Source organism: Argopecten irradians, chromosome 5, assembly GCF_041381155.1.
Source record: "Argopecten irradians isolate NY chromosome 5, Ai_NY, whole genome shotgun sequence".
NCBI lineage: Eukaryota > Metazoa > Mollusca > Bivalvia > Pectinida > Pectinidae > Argopecten > Argopecten irradians.
Window position 1 is genome coordinate 3,196,877 of NC_091138.1, and position 25,994 is coordinate 3,222,870.

Below are 25,994 nucleotides of genomic sequence, written 5' to 3' on the forward strand. Positions count from 1 at the left end.
CACCAAGGACACCTACAAATAAAGTTATAATTAGATACACAGCGAATGTCACCAAGGACACCTTCAAATAAAGTTATAATTAGATACACAGTGAATGTCACCAAGGACACCTACAAATAAAGTTATAATTAGATACACAGCGAATGTCACCAAGGACACCTCAAATAAAGTTATAATTAGATACACAGCGAATGTCACCAAGGACACCTTCAAATAAAGTTATAATTAGATACACAGTGAATATAACCAAGGACACCTTCAAATAAAGTTATAATTAGATACACAGTGAATATAACCAAGGACACCTTCAAATAAAGTTATAATTAGATACACAGTGAATATAACCAAGGACACCTACAAATAAAGTTATAATTAGATAACACAGCGAATGCTCTCCAAGTTACACCTACAGACAAATAAAGTTATGAATTAGATACACAGTGAATGTATAACCATAGGACAACCTACAAATAAAGTTATAAAATTAGATACACAGGGTCAGCGAATATCACCAAGGACACCTATCCATCAAATAAAGTTATAATTAGATACACAGCGAATATAACCAAAGGACACCTTCAAATAAAGTTATAATTAGATACACAGTGAATATGAAACCAAGGGACAACACCAAATAAAGTTATAATTTTAGATACACAGTGAATGTCACCAAGGACACCTACAAATCCAAATGAAAAGTTATAATTAGATACACAGCGAATGTCACCAAGGACTCCTTCAAATACACCTATAATTAGGATGACACAGACAAATAAAGATTATAAAGTTATAATAGCATACACAGCTGATTTATAAACCATAGGACACCTTCAAATAAAGTTAGAATTAGATATCACAGCCGAATATATACCATGGGAACACATACAAATAAAGTTTTTATTAGATACTCAGCGAATATAACCTACAAATAAAGTTTTTATTATACTCTGCGAATAGACCTATCAAACTAAAGTTAGAAATTAGATACACAGCGAATGTCAACCAAGGACACTTCCCAAATAAATCAAATAAAGTTATAATTAGATACACAGTGAATATAACCAAGGACACCTACAAATAAAGTTATAATTAGATACACAGCGAATGTCACCAAGGACACCTACAAATAAAGTTATAATTAGATACACAGCGAATGGTCACCAAGGACACCTACAAATAAAGTTATAATTAGATACACAGCGAATGTCACCAAGGACACCTACAAATAAAGTTATAATTAGATACACAGTGAATATAACCAAGGACACCTTCAAATAAAGTTATAATTAGATACACAGTGAATGTCACCAAGGACACCTACAAATAAAGTTATAATTAGATACACAGTGAATGTCACCAAGGACACCTACAAATAAAGTTATAATTAGATACACAGCGAATATCACCAAGGACACCTACAAATAAAGTTATAATTAGATACACAGCGATACACACTTACAAATAAAGTTATAATTAGATACACAGTGAATTCCAAGGACCAAGGACACCTTCAAAAATAAAGTTATAATTAGATACACAGCGAATGTCACCAAGGACACCTACAAATAAAGTTATAATTAGATACACAGCGAATATAACCAAGGACACCTACAAATAAAGTTATAATTAGATACACAGCGAATGTCACCAAGGACACCTACAAATAAAGTTATAATTAGATACACAGCGAATGTCACCAAGGACACCTACAAATAAAGTTATAATTAGATACACAGTGAATATAACCAAGGACACCTACAAATAAAGTTATAATTAGATACACAGCGAATATAACCAAGGACACCTTCAAATAAAGTTATAATTAGATACACAGCCAATATAACCAAGGACACCTACAAATAAAGTTATAATTAGATACACAGTGAATGTCACCAAGGACACCTTCAAATAAAGTTATAATTAGATACACAGTGAATGTCACCAAGGACACCTACAAATAAAGTTATAATTAGATACACAGCGAATGTCACCAAGGACACCTTCAAATAAAGTTATAATTAGATACACAGCGAATGTCACCAAGGACACCTACAAATAAAGTTATAATTAGATACACAGCGAATGTCACCAAGGACACCTTCAAATAAAGTTATAATTAGATACACAGCGAATGTCACCAAGGACACCTACAAATAAAGTTATAATTAGATACACAGCGAATGTCACCAAGGACACCTACAAATAAAGTTATAATTAGATACACAGTGAATATCACCAAGGACACCTACAAATAAAGTTATAATTAGATACACAGTGAATGTCACCAAGGACACCTACAAATAAAGTTATAATTAGATACACAGTGAATATAACCAAGGACACCTACAAATAAAGTTATAATTAGATACACAGCGAATGTCACCAAGGACACCTACAAATAAAGTTATAATTAGATACACAGCGAATGTCACCAAGGACACCTTCAAATAAAGTTATAATTAGATACACAGGAATTCACCAAGGACACCTACAAATAAAGTTATAATTAGATACACAGCGAATATACCAAGGACACCTACAAATAAAGTTATAATTAGATACACAGCGAATATCACCAAGGACACCTACAAATAAAGTTATAATTAGATACACAGCGAATGTCACCAAGGACACCTCAAATAAAGTTATAATTAGATACACAGTGAATGTCACCAAGGACACCTACAAATAAAGTTATAATTAGATACACAGCGAATGTCACCAAGGACACCTACAAATAAAGTTATAATTAGATACACAGCGAATGTCACCAAGGACACCTACAAATAAAGTTATAATTAGATACACAGCGAATTCACCAAGGACACCTACAAATAAAGTTATAATTAGATACACAGCGAATGTCACCAAGGACACCTACAAATAAAGTTATAATTAGATACACAGCAAATATCACCAAGGACACCTACAAATAAAGTTATAATTAGATACACAGCGAATATCACCAAGGACACCTTCAAATAAAGTTATAATTAGATACACAGCGAATGTCACCAAGGACACCTACAAATAAAGTTATAATTAGATACACAGCGAATGTCACCAAGGACACCTACAAATAAAGTTATAATTAGATACACAGCGAATGTCACCAAGGACACCTACAAATAAAGTTATAATTAGATACACAGCGAATGTCACCAAGGACACCTACAAATAAAGTTATAATTAGATACACAGCGAATGTCACCAAGGACACCTACAAATAAAGTTATAATTAGATACACAGTGAATGTCACCAAGGACACTACAAATAAAGTTATAATTAGATACACAAATACCAAGGAACTACAAATAAATAATTAGATACACAGCGAATATAACCAAGGACACCTACAAATAAAGTTATAATTAGATACACAGCGAATGTCACCAAGGACACCTACAAATAAAGTTATAATTAGATACACAGCGAATCACCAAGGACACCTACAAATAAAGTTATAATTAGATACACAGCGAATGTCACCAAGGACACCTACAAATAAAGTTATAATTAGATACACAGGAATGTACCAAGGACACCTCAAATAAAGTTATAATTATACACAGCGAATGTCACCAAGGACACCTACAAATAAAGTTATAATTAGATACACAGTGAATGTCACCAAGGACACCTACAAATAAAGTTATAATTAGATACACAGCGAATGTCACCAAGGACACCTTCAAATAAAGTTATAATTAGATACACAGTGAATATAACCAAGGACACCTACAAATAAAGTTATAATTAGATACACAGTGAATGTCACCAAGGACACCTTCAAATAAAGTTATAATTAGATACACAGCGAATGTCACCAAGGACACCTACAAATAAAGTTATAATTAGATACACAGTGAATATAACCAAGGACACCTTCAAATAAAGTTATAATTAGATACACAGTGAATATAACCAAGGACACCTTCAAATAAAGTTATAATTAGATACACAGTGAATGTCACCAAGGACACCTACAAATAAAGTTTTTAACTAGATATATTTTATCTGCTAACAATTTCCTCTTCAAATCAAGATAATGTTTTTTTTACATTTTCTTTTCCCATTAGTTTCTTTCTTTAAGCATCAATCTAGCCCCCTTTGCACATCAATCTAACAAATTAAATGATGTAAGGTAGTTACCAGGAAAGGTGCTGTGGTCCAGGTAAACGATACAGCAGCATTCAGGTAGGCCATCCTCTTTAACACCTGCAGCTCTTTGTTACGGATATTCAACACCTGTTTCTCAAACGATTTCTCCCAGGCATACAGCTTCAGCACCTAAACAGACCAGTCATGTGGTCAATACCACCTCAGACACACGACAATGTGATACAGATCAATATATACATTGTCATTACAGGGTATTACCTCAGACACACGACAATGTGATACAGATCATTATGTACATTGTCATTACAGGGTATTACCTCAGACACATGACAATGTGATACAGATCATTATGTACATTGTCATTACAGGGTATTACCTCAGACACAAAACAATGTGATACACATCAATATATACATTGTCATTACAGGGTATTACCTCAGACACAAAACAATGTGATACAGATCAATATATACATTGTCATTACAGGGTATTACCTCAGACACACGACAATGTGATACAGATCATTATATCCATTGTCTTTACAGGGTATTACCTTAGACACACAACAATGTGATACAGATCATTATATACATTGTCATTACAGGGTATAACCTCAGACACACGACAATGTGATACAGATCATTATATACAAATTTCATTACATGGTATTACCTCAGACACACGACAATGTGATACAGATCAATATATACATTGTCATTACAGGGTATTATCTCAGACACAAAACAATGTGATACAGATCAATATATACATTGTCATTACATGGTATTACCTCAGACACAAAACAATGTGATACAGATCAATATATACATTGTCATTACAGGGTATTACCTCAGACACACGACAATGTGATACAGATCAATATATACATTGTCATTACAGGGTATTAGCTCAGACACACGACAATGTGATACAGATCAATATATACATTGTCATTACAGGCTATTAGCTCAGACACATGACAATGTGATACAGATCATTATATACATTGTCATTACAGGGTATTACCTCAGACACATGACAATGTGATACAGATCAATATATACATTGTCATTACAGCTAGGGTATTACTTCAGACACACGACAATGTGATACAGATCAATATATACATTGTCATTACAGGCTATTAGCTCAGACACACGACAATGTGATACAGATCATTATATACATTGTCATTACAGGGTATTACCTCAGACACATGACAATGTGATACAGATCATTATATACATTGTCATTACAGGGTATTACCTCAGACACACGACAATGTGATACAGATCAATATATACATTGTCATTACAGGGTATTAGCTCAGACACACGACAATGTGATACAGATCATTATATACATTGTCATTACAGGGTATTACCTCAGACACATGACAATGTGATACAGATCATTATATACATTGTCATTACAGGGTATTACCTCAGACACATGACAATGTGATACAGATCATTATATACATTGTCATTACAGGGTATTACCTCAGACACATGACAATGTGATACAGATCATTATATACATTGTCATTACAGGGTATTACCTCAGACACATGACAATGTGATACAGATCATTATATACATTGTCATTACAGGGTATTACCTCAGACACATGACAATGTGATACAGATCATTATATACATTGTCATTACATGGTATTCAACTACATACAAAAAACAACGGAAGCTTTATACATCCTAGTATTAAATAAACAGGGTACTAATGTACACAGTTGAGTGACAATTAACGATGCATTCAATTTCATTATTTCATTCCCAAACAAGAGGCCCAAAGGGCCTTAACGGTCATCTGACTATCTTGAAAATAGTTATATTAATTATATATGGTGTCACTTCGTCAGGATCATGTCAGGATCGTTTTCAATTTCTTTCAACAAATTTTATTTCAAACAAGAGGCCCAAGGGCCTTAACATATAGGAAATTAATTAGATATAGTGTCATGGTAGTCATCTTCGATTTGGGATCAACCAGAGATGTAACAATATTTTGTCGGGACCATGTCAGGATTATTTCATGCAAGTTTCAGCCAAATGGCACCGATAGAACTTGAGAAGAAGTTCAAAATGTGTTTTCAAAATGGCGGCTGTGGCGGCCATCTTGGATTTCGGATCACTCGAAAAACAACAACACTTTGTCGGGACCATGTCAGGATCATTTCATGCAAGTTTCAGCCAAATCGCACTGGTAGAACTTGAGAAGAAGTTCAAAATGTGTTTTCAAAATGGCGGCTGTGGCGGCCATCTTGGATTTCGGATCATCCCGAAAAATAACAACACTTTGTCAGGACCATGTCTGGATCATTTCATGCAAGTTTCAGCCAAATCGCACCGGTAGAACTTGAAAAGAAGTTCAAAATGTGTTTTCAAGATGTGCGCACCGGTAGAACTTGAGAAGAAGTTCAAAATGTGTTTTCAAGATGGCGGCTGTGGCGGCCATCTTGGATTTCGGATCGACCCGAAAAATAACAACACTTTGTCAGGACCATGTCAGGATCATTTCATGCAAGTTTCAGTCAAATCGCACCGGTAGAACTTGAGAAGAAGTTCAAAATGTGTTTTCAAGATGGCGGCTGTGGCGGCCATCTTGGATTTCGGATCGACCCGAAAAATAACAACACTTTGTCGGGACCATGTCAGGATCATTTCATGCAAGTTTCAGCCAAATCGCACCAGTAGAACTTGAGAAGAAGTTCAAAATGTGTTTTCAAGATGGCGGCTGTGGCGGCCATCTTGGATTTCGGATCGACCCGAAAAATAACAAAACTTTGTCAGGACCATGTCAGGATCATTCCATGCAAGTTTCAGCCAAATCGCACCAGTAGAACTTGAGAAGAAGTTCAAAATGTGTTTTCAAGATGGCGACTGTGGCGGCCATCTTGGATTTCGGATTGACCCGAAAAATAACAACACTTTGTCAGGACCATGTCAGGATCATTTCATGCAAATTTCAGCCAAATCGCACCAGTAGAACTTGAGAAGAAGTTCAAAATGTGTTTTCAAGATGGCGGCTGTGGCGGCCATCTTGGATTTGGGATCGACCCGAAAAATAACAACACTTTGTCAGGACCATGTCAGCATCATTTCATGCAAGTTTCAGTCAAATCGCACCGGTAGAACTTGAGAAGAAGTTCAAAATGTGTTTTCAAGATGGCGACTGTGGCGGCCATCTTGGATTTCGGATCGACCCGAAAAATAACAACACTTTGTCGGGACCATGTCAGGATCATTTCATGCAAGTTTCAGCCAAATCGCACCAGTAGAACTTGAGAAGAAGTTCAAAATGTGTTTTCAAGATGGCGGCTGTGGCGGCCATCTTGGATTTCTGATCGACCCGAAAAATAACAACACTTTGTCCGGACCATGTCAGGATCATTTCATGCAAGTTTCAGTCAAATCGCACCGGTAGAACTTGAGAAGAAGTTCAAAATGTGTTTTCAAGATGGCGGCTGTGGCGGCCATCTTTGATTTCGGATCGACCCGAAAAATAACAACACTTTGTCGGGACCATGTCAGGATCATTTCATGCAAGTTTCAGCCAAATTGCACTGGTAGAACTTGAGAAGAAGTTCAAAATGTGAAAAGTTAATGCACGGCGGACAGCGCACGGCGCACGGCGCACGGCGCACGGCGCACGGCGGACGACGACGGACGAAACATGATGACTATAGGTCATCCTGACCCTTCGGGTCAGATGACCTAAAAACAAATAACAGAGATTTTCTGATGTTGAAATGTAACTATTTACCTTTATGCCATTGAGAACTTCATTCATCAGTTTGATCCTTGTATCTTTCAATCTCATTTGTTTCATCTGAAAAATGTATCATTGTAAACATGTTACATACACGTCTCATGGAAATCAACCAAAAATACTGACATTTCATAGTGGTAAAAAATTCTTAACCAATACCACTTTAAACAATACAGGATTTTTCTTAGATGCATTTCTAGTGTCACACTACATAGTAATCAACTTCACCGGCTTTCTCCACATCTATATTTTACTTACCTGGAGGTCTCGTGACTTTTTGGCAATAACAGCATTGACCGGGATCATGATGATCATCACTCCAGTACCGGCCAGAACGGAGGGACCAAGGGTCTGCCACAGGAAGTACAAGGAAACTGCTATCTGGAAAGGGCCCGACCATATTGTGTGGAAGTAGGTCATCAGATCCATAAACCTCTGGGCATCTACTGACATTAGGTTAACGATCTCCCCAACCGTGGACGTCCGGCGAGCAGCATTGGATAACAGTAACATCTAAAGACAAAAAATATCAAGTCAAGTATAACACAAGTTTTAAACTATTCAACCGTGGAAGTCCACCAAGCCACAAATAAAGGTCAAGTCAGTTATAACACAAGTTATAAACTACTCGATCATGGACGTCCGCTAAGCCACAAATAAAGGTCAAGTCAGGTATAACACAAGTTATAAACTACTCGATCATGGACGTCCGCTAAGCCACAAATAAAGGTCAAGTCAGGTATAACACAAGTTATAAACTACTCGATCATGGACGTCCACCAAGCCACAAATAAAGGTCAAGTCAGTTATAACACAAGTTATAAACTACTCGATCATGGACGTCCGCTAAGCCACAAATAAAGGTCAAGTCAGGTATAGCACAAGTTATATAAACTACTCGATCATGGACGTCCGCTAAGCCATAAATAAAGGTCAAGTCAGGTATAACACAAGTTATAAACTACTCAATCGTGGACGTCCGCTAAACCACAAATAAAGGTCAAGTCAGTTATAACACAAGTTATAAACTACTCGATCATGGACGTCCACCAAGCCACAAATAAAGGTCAAGTCAGGTATAACACAAGTTATAAACTACTCGATCATGGACGTCCACCAAGCCACAAATAAAGGTCAAGTCAGGTATAACACAAGTTATAAACTACTCGATCATGGACGTCCGCTAAGCCATAAATAAAGGTCAAGTCAGGTATAACACAAGTTATAAACTACTCGACTGTGGACGTCCACTAAGCCATAATTAAAGGTCAAGTCAGTTATAACACAAGTAATAAACTACTCGACCGTGGAAGTCAGCCAAATCTCAAACAAACGTCAAGTCAGGTATAACACAAGTTACACAACTTATGGAGTGTTATTGATTTTTTTTTTTTGTAACAATTGCAACACAGCAGGTTAATCATATATCACTTTTTTCAGAAATAAAATTTTTTCAACAGGTTCAATCTGACTTATGGCATTCTTATTGATACCTTAAATTCTTTAGTTATCTCTGTCCTTATTGTCCTACATTTACCTTTCTATAGACGATGGTTATTATGGACGTCCTAAGTTTCATGCCAAGTAGTTGAGCAATATGAAAGTACTGATGTAAAATAAAGGACTGTACGACAGCCACCACAAACATGAGGACGGCGTAGAGATAGCCTCGCCACTGGTACTCAGTTTTATCTCGTGTAAACTGGATCAACAGTCTGATGGGAAAACATAGTTAATCAGTACAAATGGTAAATCATGTAATGAACAGCAAGTTCTATAATGCATAGATTTAACAAATGAATTGTGATTGAGTGAACTGGGATTAGTAAATTAATAACTCAATGGAGAATTCAAGAACCATAATTCAGTCAATGAAAACTTTTTTGAGAATGATTGGATTGTAATTCAGTAACTGAACTACTTACCTGAGAATGAGTGGGCTGTAATTCAGTAACTGAACCACTTACCTGAGAATGAGTGGACTGACGAACTGGAGAATGTCATAGATAAGTTTAAAGAGGCCCGAGAGGAGAAACATGGGCCAGAAAGCCTTAATGAGACAGATGAGTAGCTTGGCTTTGTAGGGAGGTTTTCCGTCCGCGACATGAACCTCAGTGTACGTCTCTCCATTTTGGTTTCTTGTCTGTAATTCAATGCCATCGGTACTCGGCGTTTCTGCATGTCGCTTTGAACTGGAATAAGCAAATATGTTTTATAGCATTCATTGAATATGTTTAAATATACACATTAATTGCTATAGGTGGAACATTCACTCATGTCTGTAAAACACTATGTATCCTAATTTATGTCAAGTAATTAACACAAAAAGTAATAACTAATTATCGAAAATCAAAGTTCTTGATTACATATTAATTCAATGTAAAAATTGTAACTCTCTCACAGTTACCATGAAGAGAATGGTTTTAACTTATGCAGAATGATTTTTGGTGCTCCAAAGTATTTCGAATGATGAAGTTGAACTATTTTCTAATGAAATGACCTTGATCATCAATGTTTATTAAATCATTGGTTATTGTACAAACCTTTTCTCTTTCTCAATCTCTTGTTGCCAGTATTTGTCGAAGTGTGGTATTACACTGCTACACATATCTTCTTCGTTCATAGCGAACAGGTCACTTCTATCTAATGCTCGTTTGTAACCCTGTACCACAGTACTGTGATAAAACAAAACAAACAAGTCTTGAAATTATAATCTTTTCCAATCTCATAATCAATTTAACAATATCAAAGCAATGTATTAGTCCCTCAATGTAGTGTATTAGTCCCTAAATGCAGAGTATTAGTCCCTCAATGCAGTGTATTAGTCCCTCAATGCAGTGTATTAGTCCCTCAATGCAGTGTATTAGTCCCTCAAGGTATTAGTCCTTCAATGCAGTGTATTAGTCCCTAAATAAAGTGTATTAGTCCCTCAAAACAGTGTATTAGTCCCTCAATACAGTGTATTAATCCCTCAATGCAGTGTGTAAGTCCCTCAATACAGTGTATTAGTCCCTCAATACAGTGTATTAGTCCCTCAATACAGTGTATTAATCCCTCAATGCAGTGTGTTAGTCCCTCAATACAGTGTATTAGTCCCTCAAGGTATTAGTCCTTCAATGCAGTGTATTAGTCCCTAAATAAAGTGTATTAGTCCCTCAATACAGTGTATTAGTCCCTCAATACAGTGTATTAATCCCTCAATGCAGTGTGTTAGTCCCTCAATACAGTGTATTAGTCCCTCAAGGTATTAGTCCTTCAATGCAGTGTATTAGTCCCTAAATAAAGTGTATTAGTCCCTCAATACAGTGTGTTAGTCCCTCAATACAGTGTGTTAGTCCCTCAATACAGTGTATTAATCCCTCAATGCAGTGTGTTAGTCCCTCAATACAGTGTATTAATCCCTCAATGCAGTGTGTTAGTCCCTCAATACAGTGTATTAGTCCCTCAATACAGTGTATTAGTCCCTCAATACAGTGTATTAGTCCCTCAATACAGTGTATTAATCCCTCAATGCAGTGTGTTAGTCCCTCAATACAGTGTATTAGTCCCTCAATGCAGTGTATTAGTCCCTCAATACAGTGTATTAATCCCTCAATGCAGTGTATTAGTCCCTCAATAGCCCTTAATACAGTGTATTAGTCCCTCAATACAGTGTATTAATCCCTCAATGCAGTGTATTAGTCCCTCAATGCAGTGTATTAGTCCCTCAATGTATTAATCCCTCAATACAGTGTATTAGTCCCTTAATACAGTGTATTAGTCCCTCAATGCAGTGTATTTGTCCCTCAGTTCAGTTATTCTGTATTTGTATTTTACAGAGTTATCTGCCCTTGCGGGTAGGTACTGATTGTGACGTCATGTGTTTGTAAGCATAATGTCATGCATTTCAGGGAAAATGTTGTGAGTTTCGCTCACAATATAATGACGAAACAATGGATAACTAACTGCAGGGAATTAACTCTGTAACATGCAAAGATGTAATGTTGTTGTTTAAAACAAACAAGTAAATTTTTCGTCTACAAGTTTATAATTACTGATTGAGTTTGTCTTTTCTTTCAAAAGTTATTTTGCCCTTAATAATCAGGCAATAGTAAAGCTAAGATATCCCTGCTAAACTTCTTTAACAATAGATATGGTTCTCAACCCATCAATCAGCCCTAGTATATTTCTTGTACCCCTGTACACATTTTCTATCTTTTAACACAACAAGAGGCCCAGAGGGCCTGTATCGCTCACCTGTGTTTTGTTTCTTGTTTTTTGTAATTATCACAAAGACTCTTACAATTAGAACAAGAGGCCCAGAGGGCCTGTATCGCTCACCTGGTTTGTAATGCCAAGTAATGTTCTGAATATAAGTTCATTGTTTCTTTTCTGAAGAAATTTGGATATTTACCTCTTATTCCCCTATTGGGACCCACTCTTTCTCCTCCAGGGGGGTCAGAGCCAAAATTTATACAAGTTCTGTTCCCCTTCCCCCAAGGATGTTTCTGGCCAAATTTGGTTACAATCCATGCAGAACTCTAGGACAAGTAGCGATTTATAGGATTTACCTCTATTACCCCTATTGGGCCCCGCCCCTCCTGCCCCCGAGGGGTCAGAGCCAAAATTTATACAAGTTCTGTTCCCCTTCCCCCAAGGATGTTCCTGGCCAAATTTGGTCACAATCCATGCAGAACTCTAGGACAAGTAGCGATTTATGGGATTTACCTCTATTACCCCTATTGGGCCCCGCCCCTCCTGCCCCCGGGGGGTCAGAGCCAAAATTTATACAAGTTCTGTTCCCCTTCCCCCAAGGATGTTCCTGGCCAAATTTGGTCACAATCCATGCAGAACTCTAGGACAAGTAGCGATTTATAGGATTTACCTCTATTACCCCTATTGGGCCCCGCCCCTCCTGCCCCCTGGGGGTCAGAGCCAAAATTTATACAAGTTCTGTTCCCCTTCCCCCAAGGATGTTTCTGGCCAAATTTGGTTACAATCCATGCAGAACTCTAGGACAAGTAGCGATTTATAGGATTTACTTCTATTACACCTATTGGGCCCCGCCCCTCCTGCCCCCAGGGGGTCAGAGCCAAAATTTATACAAGTTCTGTTCCCCTTCCCCCAAGGATGTTTGTGGCCAAATTTGGTTACAATCCATGCAGAACTCTAGGACAAGTAGCGATTTATAGGATTTACCTCTATTACCCCTATTGGGCCCCGCCCCTCCTGCCCCCTGGGGGTCAGAGCCAAAATTTATACAAGTTCTGTTCCCCTTCCCCCAAGGATGTTTCTGGCCAAATTTGGTTACAATCCATGCAGAACTCTAGGACAAGTAGCGATTTATAGGATTTACTTCTATTACACCTATTGGGCCCCGCCCCTCCTGCCCCCAGGGGGTCAGAGCCAAAATTTATACAAGTTCTGTTCCCCTTCCCTCAAGGATGTTTGTGGCCAAATTTGGTTACAATCCATGCAGAACTCTAGGACAAGTAGCAATTTATAGGATTTACCTCTATTACCCCTATTGGGCCCCGCCCCTCCTGCCCCCTGGGGGTCAGAGTCAAAATTTATACAAGTTCTGTTCCCCTTCCCCCAAGGATGTTTCTGGCCAAATTTGGTTACAATCCATGCAGAACTCTAGGACAAGTAGCGATTTATAGGATTTACCTCTATTACCCCTATTGGGCCCCGCTCCTCCTGCCCCAAGGGGGTCAGAGCCAAAATTTATACAAGTTCTGTTCCCCTTCCCCCAAGGATGTTTCTGGCCAAATTTGGTTACAATCCATGCAGAACTCTAGGACAAATAGCGATTTATAGGATTTACCTCTATTACCCCTATTGGGCCCCGCCCCTCCTGCCCCCTGGGGGTCAGAGCCAAAATTTATACAAGTTCTGTTCCCCTTCCCCCAAGGATATTTCTGGCCAAATTTGGTTACAATCCATCCAGAACTCTATGACTAGTAGCGATTTAAAGGAAATGTTGACGGACGGACGGACGGACGGACGACGGACGCCGCGCCATGACATAAGCTCACCGGCCCTTCGGGCCAGGTGAGCTAAAAATTAGTAAAATTGACTCCAAAATTTGTTTTATTTTGAAACACAACCATATAATGATGCTATAGATACCATTCAAAGGCCCCAGGGAGTCAGCCCTATACTTTGCCATACTGTTTAATTTTAAATCCCCATCCTATAAGGATGTTACTATTGCATTATGAGAGCTCTTCCATGCTGAGTTGCAGAGAAGAAGTTGTTCATATGATATCAGCAAAAATTGCTCCCTTTTGACCCCGCCCCTCAGGCCCCCAGGGGGTCAACCCCATCATTTGTACAATTTTGAATCCCCACCCAATAAAGATGCTACAATTGCATTATGGATGCTATTCCATGCTTAGTTTCAGAGAAGAAGTCGTGTAAATGGAAATAGCCAACTGACCCCTTTGGCCCCGCCGCTCAGGCCCCTGGGGGGTCAGCCCTATCATTTGTACAATTTTCAGTTAGTAGCCAATAAGGATGCTACTAGTCAAATTTTGTTGAAATCCGACCTGCGGTTATGGAGAAGAAGTCGATTGTTGACGGACGGACGGGCGGACGACGGACGACACGGATATGGCATAAGCTCACCTTGGTCCTTCGGACCAGGTGAGCTAAAAAGTAATTGGATATTACCAAAATGTACATATCATGTCTCGACAGGTTTAAAATTTGTTTTTGGTGCATGCCATATATGAAATAACAAGATTAGAAATATCCACATATCTGTTTGAAGATACTGATATTCTTAATTATTGCTTTTTTTTTTTGTTACTCCTCTGCTTACCTTGAAAACCACCAAAAGCTGATCCTTGATATGAAGCTGGAATCTGATTCTGGACAAGGTTTCTATAACAAAATTATCTAAGGTTAAAATACTGCCATACTAGATAACCCAATATTTGTTACTTATTTTTTTTTTTTTTTTTTTTAAATTTTAACTTATTACCTCGCTTTGAAGCATCTTCAGATAAATAATTGTAATTATACATCATAACTGCTTTCTTTCATTCGTATCTTTGATTTGGTTTTTTTAGTTTTAAGTCCTAATAACTAGCAGGGTCATGTCAGGATGTGCCAGGTTTGATGGTCGAGGAAAACCAGAGTACCCAAAGAAAAAACCAACATCCGGCAGCCATAACCTGGCAACTGGCCCATCATGGGATTCAAACTCACAGCCCAGAGGTGGTAATATTGTTAGGACATTTTAACCACTCGACCACTGCGGCCCAGAGGTGGGAGGTGGTGGCTTGTGGTAATATTGTTAGGACATCTTAACCACTCGGCCACTGTGACCCAGAGGTGGTGGCTTCTGGTAATATTGTTACGACATTTTAACCACTTGGCCACTGCAGCCCAGAGGTGGGGGCTTGTGGTAATATTGTTAGAACATCTTAACCACTCGGCCACTGTGACCCAGAGGTGGTGGCTTGTGGTAATATTGTTACGACATTTTAACCACTCGGCCACTGTGACCCAGAGGAGGGAGGCTTGTGGTAATATTGTTACGACATTTTAACCACTCGGCCACTGTGACCCAGAGGAGGGGGGCTTGTGGTTATATTGTTAGGACATCTTAACCACTCGGCCACTGTGACCCAGAGGTGGTGGCTTGTGGTGATATTGTTAAGACATCTTAACCACTTGGTCACTGTGACCCATAGGTGGTGGCTTGTGGTCATATTGTTTGGACATCTTAACCACTCAGCCACTGTGACCCAGAGGTGGGGGCTTGTGGTAATATTGTTAGGACATCTTAACCACTCGGCCACTGTGACCCAGAGGTGGTGGATTGTGGTAATACTGTTAAGACATCTTAACCACTCGGCCACTGTGACCCAGAGGTGGAGGGCTTGTGGTAATATTGTTAGGATATCTTAACCACTCGGCCACTGTGACCCAGAGGTGGAGGGCTTTTGGTAATATTGTTAGGACATCTTAACCACTCGGCCACTGTGACCCAGAGGTGGGGGCTTGTGGTAATATTGTTTGGACATCTTAACCACTCGGCCACTGTGACCCAGAGGTGGGGGCTTGTGGTAATATTGTTAGGACATCTTAACCACTCGGCCACTGTGACCCAGAGGAGGGGGGCTCGTGGTAATATTGTTTGGACATCTTAACCACTCGGCCACTGTGACCCAGAGGTGGAGGGCTTGTGGTAATATTGTTAGGACATCTTAACCACTCGGCCACTGTGACCCAGAGGAGGGGGCTTGTGGTAATATTGTTAGGACATCTTAACCACTCGGCCACTGTGACCCAGAGGAGGGGGGCTCGTGGTAATATTGTTAGGATATCTTAACTACTCTGCCACTGTGACCCAGAGGTGGAGGGCTTGTGGTAATATTGTTTGGACATCTCAACCACTCGGCCACTGTGACCCAGAGGTGGGGGCTTGTGGTAATATTGTTAGGATATCTTAACTACTCTGCCACTGTGACCCAGAGGAGGGGGCTTGTGGTAATATTGTTAGGACATCTTAACCACTCGGCCACTGTGACCCAGAGGTGGTGGATTGTGGTAATACTGTTAAGACATCTTAACCACTCGGCCACTGTGACCCAGAGGTGGAGGGCTTGTGGTAATATTGTTAGGACATCTTAACCACTCGGCCACTGTGACCCAGAGGTGGAGGGCTTTTGGTAATATTGTTAGGACATCTTAACCACTCGGCCACTGTGACCCAGAGGTGGTGGATTGTGGTAATACTGTTAAGACATCTTAACCACTCGGCCACTGTGACCCAGAGGAGGGGGCTTCGTGGTAATATTGTTTGGACATCTTAACCACTCGGCCACTGTGACCCAGAGGTGGAGGGCTTGTTGTAATATTGTTAGGACATCTTAACCACTCGGCCACTGTGACCCAGAGGAGGGGGGCTTGTGGTGATATTGTTTGGACATCTTAACCACTCGGCCACTGTGACCCAGAGTGGAGGGCTTGTAATATTGTTAGGAATCTTAACACTCTGCCACTGTGACCCAGAGGGGGGGCTTGTGGTAATATTGTTAGGACATCTTAACCACTCGGCCACTGTGACCCAGAGGTGGGGGGCTTGTGGTAATATTGTTAGGATATCTTAACTACTCTGCCACTGTGACCCAGAGGTTGGGGGGCTGGTGTGGTGTGTAATATTGTTTGGACATCTTAACCACTCGGCCACTGTGACCCAGAGGTGGGGGGCTTGTGGTAATATTGTTAGGACATCTTAACCACTCGGCCACTGTGACCCAGAGGTGGGGGCTTGTGGTAAATATTGTTAGGACATCTTAACCACTCGGCCACTGTGACCCAGAGGTGGGGGCTTGTGGTAATATTGTTAGGACATCTTAACCACTCGGCCACTGTGACCCAGAGGTGGAGGGCTTGTGGTAATATTGTTAGGACATCTTAACCACTCGGCCACTGTGACCCAGAGGTGGGGGCTTGTGGTAATATTGTTAGGACATCTTAACCACTCGGCCACTGTGACCCAGAGGTGGGGGCTTGTGGTAATATTGTTAGGACATCTTAACCACTCGCCACTGTGACCCAGAGGAGGGGCGGACATCTTAACCACTCGGCCACTGTGACCCAGAGGTGGAGGGCTTGTTGTAATATTGTTAGGACATCTTAACCACTCGGCCACTGTGACCCAGAGGTGGAGGGCTTGTGGTAATATTGTTAGGACATCTTAACCACTCGGCCACTGTGACCCAGAGGTGGGGGCTTTGTAATATTGTTGGTGAATATTGTTAGGACATCTTAACCACTCGGCCACTGTGACCCAGAGGTGGGGGCTTGTGGTAATATTGTTAGGACATCTTAACCACTCGGCCACTGTGACCCAGAGGTGGGGGCTTGTGGTAATATTGTTAGGACATCTTAACCACTCGGCCACTGTGACCCAGAGGTGGGGGCTTGTGGTAATATTGTTAGGACATCTTAACCACTCGGCCACTGTGACCCAGAGGTGGGGGCTTGTGGTAATATTGTTAGGACATCTTAACCACTCGGCCACTGTGACCCAGAGGAGGGGGGCTTGTGGTAATATTGTTAGGACATCTTAACCACTCGGCCACTGTGACCCAGAGGTGGGGGCTTGTGGTAATATTGTTAGGACATCTTAACCACTCGGCCACTGTGACCCAGAGGTGGGGGCTTGTGGTAATATTGTTAGGACATCTTAACCACTCGGCCACTGTGACCCAGAGGTGGGGGGCTTGTGGTAATATTGTTAGGACATCTTAACCACTCGGCCACTGTGACCCAGAGGTGGAGGGCTTGTGGTAATATTGTTAGGACATCTTAACCACTCGGCCACTGTGACCCAGAGGTGGGGGCTTGTGGTAATATTGTTAGGACATCTTAACCACTCGGCCACTGTGACCCAGAGGTGGGGGCTTGTGGTAATATTGTTAGGACATCTTAACCACTCGGCCACTGTGACCCAGAGGTGGGGGCTTGTGGTAATATTGTTAGGACATCTTAACCACTCGGCCACTGTGACCCAGAGGTGGGGGCTTGTGGTAATATTGTTAGGACATCTTAACCACTCGGCCACTGTGACCCAGAGGTGGGGGCTTGTGGTAATATTGTTAGGACATCTTAACCACTCGGCCACTGTGACCCAGAGGTGGGGGGCTTGTTGTAATATTGTTTGGACATCTTAACCACTCGGCCACTGTGACCCAGAGGTGGAGGGCTTGTTGGTAATATTGTTAGGACATCTTAACCACTCGGCCACTGTGACCCAGAGGTGGGGGCTTGTGGTAATATTGTTAGGACATCTTAACCACTCGGCCACTGTGACCCAGAGGTGGAGGGCTTGTGGTAATATTGTTAGGACATCTTAACCACTCGGCCACTGTGACCCAGAGGAGGGGGGCTTGTGGTAATATTGTTTGGACATCTCAACCACTCGGCCACTGTGACCCAGAGGTGGAGGGCTTGTTGTAATATTGTTAGGACATCTTAACCACTCGGCCACTGTGACCCAGAGGTGGGGGCTTGTGGTAATATTGTTAGGACATCTTAACCACTCGGCCACTGTGACCCAGAGGTGGGGGCTTGTGGTAATATTGTTAGGACATCTTAACCACTCGGCCACTGTGACCCAGAGGGGGGGCTTGTGGTAATATTGTTAGGACATCTTAACCACTCGGCCACTGTGACCCAGAGGGGGGGCTGTGGTAATATTGTTAGGAATCTTAACCACTCGCCACTGTGACCCAGAGGTGGGGGCTTGTGGTAATATTGTTAGGAATCTACACTGGCACGGGGTGATGTTGAACCACTCGGCCACTGTGACCCAGAGGTGGGGGCTTGTGGTAATATTGTTAGGACATCTTAACCACTCGCCACTGTGACCCAGAGGTGGGGGCTTGTGGTAATATTGTTGGACATCTTAACCACTCGGCCACTGTGACCCAGAGGTGGGGGCTTGTTGTAATTTGTTTTAGGACATCTTAACCACTCGGCCACTGTGACCCAGAGGTGGGGGCTTGTGGTAATATTGTTAGGACATCTTAACCACTCGGCCACTGTGACCCAGAGGTGGGGGCTTGTGTAATATTGTTTGGACATCTTAACCACTCGGCCACTGTGACCCAGAGGTGGAGGGCTTGTTGTAATATTGTTAGGACATCTTAACCACTCGGCCACTGTGACCCAGAGGTGGGGGCTTGTGGTAATATTGTTTGGACATCTTAACCACTCGGCCACTGTGACCCAGAGGTGGGGGCTGTGTAATATTGTTGATCTAACCTCGCCACTGTGACCCAGAGGTGGAGGGCTTGTTGTAATATTGTTAGGACATCTTAACCACTCGGCCACTGTGACCCAGAGGTGGGGGCTTGTGGTGATATTGTTTGGACATCTTAACCACTCGGCCACTGTGACCCAGAGGTGGGGGCTTGTGGTAATATTGTTAGGACATCTTAACCACTCGGCCACTGTGACCCAGAGGTGGGGGCTTGTGGTAATATTGTTAGGACATCTTAACCACTCGGCCACTGTGACCCAGAGGTGGGGGCTTGTGGTAATATTGTTAGGACATCTTAACCACTCGGCCACTGTGACCCAGAGGAGGGGGGCTCGTGGTAATATTGTTAGGACATCTTAACCACTCGGCCACTGTGACCCAGAGGTGGTGGATTGTGGTAATATTGTTAGGACATCTTAACCACTCAGCCACTGTGACCCAGAGGTGGAGGGCTTGTGGTAATATTGTTAGGACATCTTAACCACTCGGCCACTGTGACCCAGAGGTGGAGGGCTTGTGGTAATATTGTTAGGACATCTTAACCACTCGGCCACTGTGACCCAGAGGTGGGGGCTTGTGGTAATATTGTTAGGACATCTTAACCACTCAGCCACTGTGACCAAGAGGTGGGGGCTTGTTGTAATATTGTTAGGACATCGTAACCACTCACCTGTATGAATATATATACATATCTGTCTTTAAAAACTGTGGTATGAGATGTGTTGTGGTGTATGAATATCTGTCTGTATGTTTGAGACTGCAGTATGAGATGCGTTGTGGTGTATGAATATCTGTCTGTATGTTTGAGACTGCAGTATGAGATGCGTTGTGGTGTATGAATATCTGTCTGTATGTTTGAGACTGCAGTATGAGTATGAGTGTTGTTGGTGTATGAATATCTGTTGTCTTTAAAAACTGTGGTATGAGATGTGTTGTGGTGTATGAATATCTGTCTGTATGTTTGAGACTGCAGTATGAGATGCGTTGTGGTGTATGAATATCTGTCTGTATGTTTGAGACTGCAGTATGAGATGTGTTGTGGTGTATGAATATCTGTCTGTATGTTTGAGACTGCTGTATGAGATGTGTTGTGGTGTATGAATATCTGTCTGTATGTTTGAGACTGTGGTATGAGATGTGTTGTGTTGTATGAATATCTGTCTGTATGTTTGAGACTGCAGTATGAGATGCTATATGGTGTATGAATATCTGTTTGTATGTTTGAGACTGTGGTATGAGATGTGTTGTGGTGTATGAATATCTGTCTGTATGTTTGAGACTGTGGTATGTGATGTGTTGTTGTGTATGAATATCTGTCTGTATCTTTGAGATTGTGGAATGAGATGTGTTGTGGTGTATGAATATCTGTCTGTATGTTTGAGACTGTGGTATGAGATGTGTTGTGGTGTATGAATATCTGTCTGTATGTTTGAGACTGCAGTATGAGATGCGTTGTTGTGTATGAATATCTGTCTGTATCTTTGAGATTGTGGAATGAGATGTGTTGTGGTGTATGAATATCTGTCTGTATGTTTGAGACTGTGGTATGAGATGTGTTGTGGTGTATGAATATCTGTCTGTATGTTTGAGACTGCTGTATGATATGTGTTGTGGTGTATGAATATCTGTTTGTATGTTTGAGACTGCCGTATGAGATGCGTTGTATGGTGTATGAATGTTTGTATGTTTGAGACTGCTGTATGTATGTGTTGTGACTTGATGTACCTTGTAAAAGTGGATCTGCTGCCTTTTTATGGTGCTATCTCACTGAAGCATCAGCCAAAAACAAAACAATCACACCCTACCTGGTCACATTATACTGATCATTACAACGAGCAAATGAGACATCCCAATCCTTTTAAAGCTGAGAATTAACTTAGCAGAAGCAGAAACTACACTTATACAGACTTTATAGAAACTTTTACAGAACCTTGATACCAAAGTGAGGTGGTGTCAAGGAAGTCATTAGGAAGATGAAAGTTATTTAGAAAGAGTAGAAAATATAAGATCCCAGGAAATACTTACATCATGGACTACAGCAGTTGGTACAAATTCATTTTTCCTTCTGTCGACAAACCATGTTAGGATGAATTGTACAAGAATGAGTGGAAACTCTATAAAGAATATGACAAATCGATACATGTCATCTATACCCTGTAAAATATAGAAAATTAATTCTTAGTTTGCTGTTTGCTGTCATTTTCAGATCATGATATTATTAAGATCATAATATTAAATCAATGGTAGAGTTTAAAGTACCGTATTCGACCCAATAAGCGCCCAGGGCCTTTAAAAAAATTGAAGCAACTCGGGGGCACTAATAGAAATAATTCTGGACTTGCTTACAAAGTAAGCCATAAATCGATTTGCAAATGAAATTGCTAAGAAAAGTTTTCATATTTTCAGTTTGCATTTAATTCAAAGTATGTGAAATTGAAGCCTAAAAAAGGGGAGGGGCGCTTATAGTGATGAGGGCACTTATTGGGTCGAATACGGTACAATATCTTAAAATCAATAATATATTTCTAAGATGTAGAGGCGTCGTTGTTGATAAATAAGTTCTCCACCAGCTGGATCCAACTAGAACTGTCTTCCAGCTGGAGGCCAACTCATACCTCCCTTCCCCCTTTTTGCTATAAAGGGACATCACTCTAAACAAGGTTGAGGTACCTTGTTCAGATGGCTGTATAACATACAAACAGTGTAAGGATTATTGCTATCATGTATCATTAAGATCCTTCCAGTAGTTTAGAAGGAGAAGATAATTTATCATATTGTAACAAATCAGCATAACTCTAAACAAGAGGCCCAGAGGGCCAGTATTGCTCACCTTGTTTTTTTAACTAATTATTACAACAAGAGATCCCAGAGGGATCTTGGTGCCCACCAAAGAATGATCTATGTCTGACAATAGAAAGACGGATCTTTTCTCTGCTTTTCAACTTTTTACTACATATTACTACATATGAAATTTGAGAAAGATCCTTTCAGTACTTTCTGAGATATATAACACTGACAAACTTCAATAATCAAAATCAAAGATGTTGTTGACCGATCAGTCCCAATATGCAATATGCAGGTCCTAGGAGTACCTACATATAAAATTTGAGACAGATCACTTCAGTACTTTCTGAGAAAAAGCTGTAACAAACTTCAATTATCAAAATTCAAAATGGTGGCCTGTCGGCCATCTTGTTGACCGTTCGGACCCAAAATGTAATTAGGGACCTAAGGGAACCTGCACATGAAATTTGAGACATATTCCTTCAGTACTTTCTGAGAAATAGCGGTAACAAACTTCAACTATCAAAATCCAAGATGGCGGCCTGGCGGCCATCTTGTTGACCGATCGGTCCCAAAATGAAATATGCACAACAAGGGCCCTAGGGGAACCTACATGTGAAATTTGGGAGAGATCCCTTCAGTACTTTCTGAGAAATAGCGGTAACAAACTTTAACAATCAAAATCCAAGATGGCGGCCTGACGGCCATTTTGTTAACCGATCGGTCCTAAAATGCAATATGCACAACTAGGGCCCTAGGGGAACCTACATGTGAAATTTGAGAGAGATCCCTTCAGTACTTTCTGAGAAATAGCGGTAACAAACTTTAACTATCAAAATCCAAGATGGCGGCCTGGCGGCCATCTTGTTAACCGATCGGTCCTAAAATGCAATATGCACAACTAGGGCCCTAGGGGAACCTACATGTGAAATTTGAGAGAGATCCCTTCAGTACTTTCTGAGAAATAGCGGTAACAAACTTTAACTATCAAAATCCAAGATGGCGGCCTGGCGGCCATCTTGTTAACCGATCGGTCCTAAAATGCAATATGCACAACTAGGGCCCTAGGGGAACCTACATATGAAATTTGAGAAAGATCCCTTCAGCCCTTTCCGAGAAATAGCGGTAACAAGAAATGTTAACGGACGGAAGGACGGACGGACGGACGGACGGACGGAAGGACGGATGACGGACCACGGACAAAAAGCGATTTGAATAGCCCACCATCTGATGATGGTGGGCTAAAAACTCTTACAATCAGAAATAGCAAAATTGATCCGACGATATGCTTGATTTTGAATCCCACTCATATAATTATGCTATCAATATCATGACTACAAGTGTTAGTCAATGCTAAGTGTCAGAGAAGAAGTTGTTGATATGAAAATTGCCATATTGATCCCTTTTGGCCCTGCCCCTCAGACCCCCAGGGGGTTAACCTCATTATTTGTACAATTTGAGTCCCCGCCCTATGAGGATGCTTAGTGACCATTGCATTATGAATGCTATCCTATGCTTATATTCAGAGAAGTCGTTTATATGAAAATAGCCAAACTGGCCTTTTTGGCCCCGCCTCACAGGCCTCTGGGGGGTTACATTAGCCCAGCCGTTTGTACATGTTTGAATATCCACCCTATAAGGATGCTACCATTGCATTATGAGTGCTGTCCCATTTCAGAGAAGAAGTTGTTTATATAAAAAAAGCCAAATTTAACCATTTGGCTCCACCCCCCAGACCCTGGGGGTCAGCCCCATCATTTCTACAATTTCGAATCCCTACCCTATAAGGATGCTACCATTGCATTATGAGTGTTATCACATGCTTAGTTTCAGAAAAGAAGTAATTTATATGAAAATACCCAATTTGACCCCTTTTGGCCCATTCTTCCAAGCATGTCACAGGCTCAATATCAGGTCTCTAGGCCTCTTAGTTATTCATAAGAAGTTGTTAAAATTTTTTAGCCTATTTAACGCATGACCTTGAATGAAGGTCAAGGTTATTCATTTTAACAAACTTGGTAGCCATTCATTCCACCATGTCATGAGCCAAATATCAGGTCTCTAGGCCTCTTAGTTATTCACAAAAATATGTTTGACCATGAATAAAGGCCACGGTCATTTATTTGAACAAACTTGGTAGTCCTTCATCCCAGAATGCAGCAGGCCCAATATGAGTACCCTGGGCCTTTTTTGTTCTTGAGAAGAAGTCGTTTAAAGATTTTAGCCTTTTTGACCCCTGTGACCTTGAATGAAGGTCTAGGTCATGCATTTGAACAAACTTGGTAGCCCTTCATCCCTGCATGCCACAGCCCCAATATCAGGTCTCTAGGCCTCTTTGTTATTCACAAGAAGTCGTTCAAATAACATCTCTTTATATATCTTTATTATGACATAATGACACAAAAGTTATTTATACATTAAATATCGATTTAATTCGACACATTTAATTGATAACCTGGAACGGTAGTTCTTTCAATATGCATGACTTGTATAATTAAATAGAGTAGACATTTCTGATGTATTAACTATATATACCTATACCAAATATGCCATATCTATATATATATACCCCCTACGTATACACTTTAATAGAATTTGATAGATCTATACTTTTCTTGTTGTGGTACTTGTGTATATACTTAAAATAGCTAACACATAAATAAAGAATGTAGAGTATTTTTATAGATCCACATACCTGATTAAGGTAAACATAAAGCAGTACACACTAGGCAGAGCTGTACATTTCTAATTGACAGTCTACATGAGCCAGTGTTACCTCGGCTGCACACCATGCATACTAAATAAGGTGGTGTGGTGTTATACTGATACCGCCTACACCAGCGCCTTCACCAGCGTCAGTGTATCACACAGCCATCAAATAAACATAGAAATACCTGTCTAAAACACTTTCTCTCTAACTAAAACTTAACTCATCTTTTGGTACATAAAAATCCTAAATATATATCTATAAACATAGTATAGGTGTATTTAATGATTGACAATAAATGGGTTTTTTTATTTCTAATAATAGAAGATAGCATTCCTTTATTTGACTGTAAATGAAATCCCATGTGGAATGTCTAAGTGTTTTTATCATAGCTCAACATGCACACGAATACCTAATGCCACATCAATTAAAAGCAAGAACTCTGTTTGATCAAAACAAAGTAATTTATATTACTATATAGCTACTTACCAATATATATATACATATTCAGTAGTGTATGTGTATATGGTATACAATTTGAATATAAACTATTCTGCTTTAATCTGCTATTCATTATAATCATATCTGTTTTTAATATTTTAATAACACTCATATGAGTTTCCTAGTATAACTTATTGTTTCCCCCTGTATATAATTCAATTTTGCTTGTTACGAGCATTTTCATTGGCTTAGAAATTTAATTTATCAGCCCATAAGAAAAAATGGCGTCGTCGTTTGTAACGTTGCTTCTGATTGGCTGAGATGACGGCGTAATGATTTCATATTCAAAGGGGTCCCTAAATGAATTTTGAATGTATATCTTTAGTA

At 40.3% G+C, this 25,994-nt stretch overlaps 1 protein-coding gene across 1 annotated transcript in view; it reads right to left on the minus strand.

Moving 5' to 3' along the window:
* LOC138324201 (multidrug resistance-associated protein 1-like) overlaps nt 1-25,994 on the minus strand; it is a 100,694-nt gene that overhangs the window by 67,752 nt on the left and 6,948 nt on the right. The window contains exons 5-12 of the mRNA XM_069269282.1: nt 21,701-21,829; nt 14,717-14,778; nt 10,455-10,586; nt 9,879-10,103; nt 9,449-9,626; nt 8,170-8,424; nt 7,906-7,971; nt 4,154-4,291 (exon numbers count right to left, since the gene is read on the minus strand). Coding sequence (XP_069125383.1) covers nt 4,154-4,291; nt 7,906-7,971; nt 8,170-8,424; nt 9,449-9,626; nt 9,879-10,103; nt 10,455-10,586; nt 14,717-14,778; nt 21,701-21,829 — 1,185 coding nt within the window. The remainder of the gene's footprint in view (nt 1-4,153; nt 4,292-7,905; nt 7,972-8,169; nt 8,425-9,448; nt 9,627-9,878; nt 10,104-10,454; nt 10,587-14,716; nt 14,779-21,700; nt 21,830-25,994) is intronic.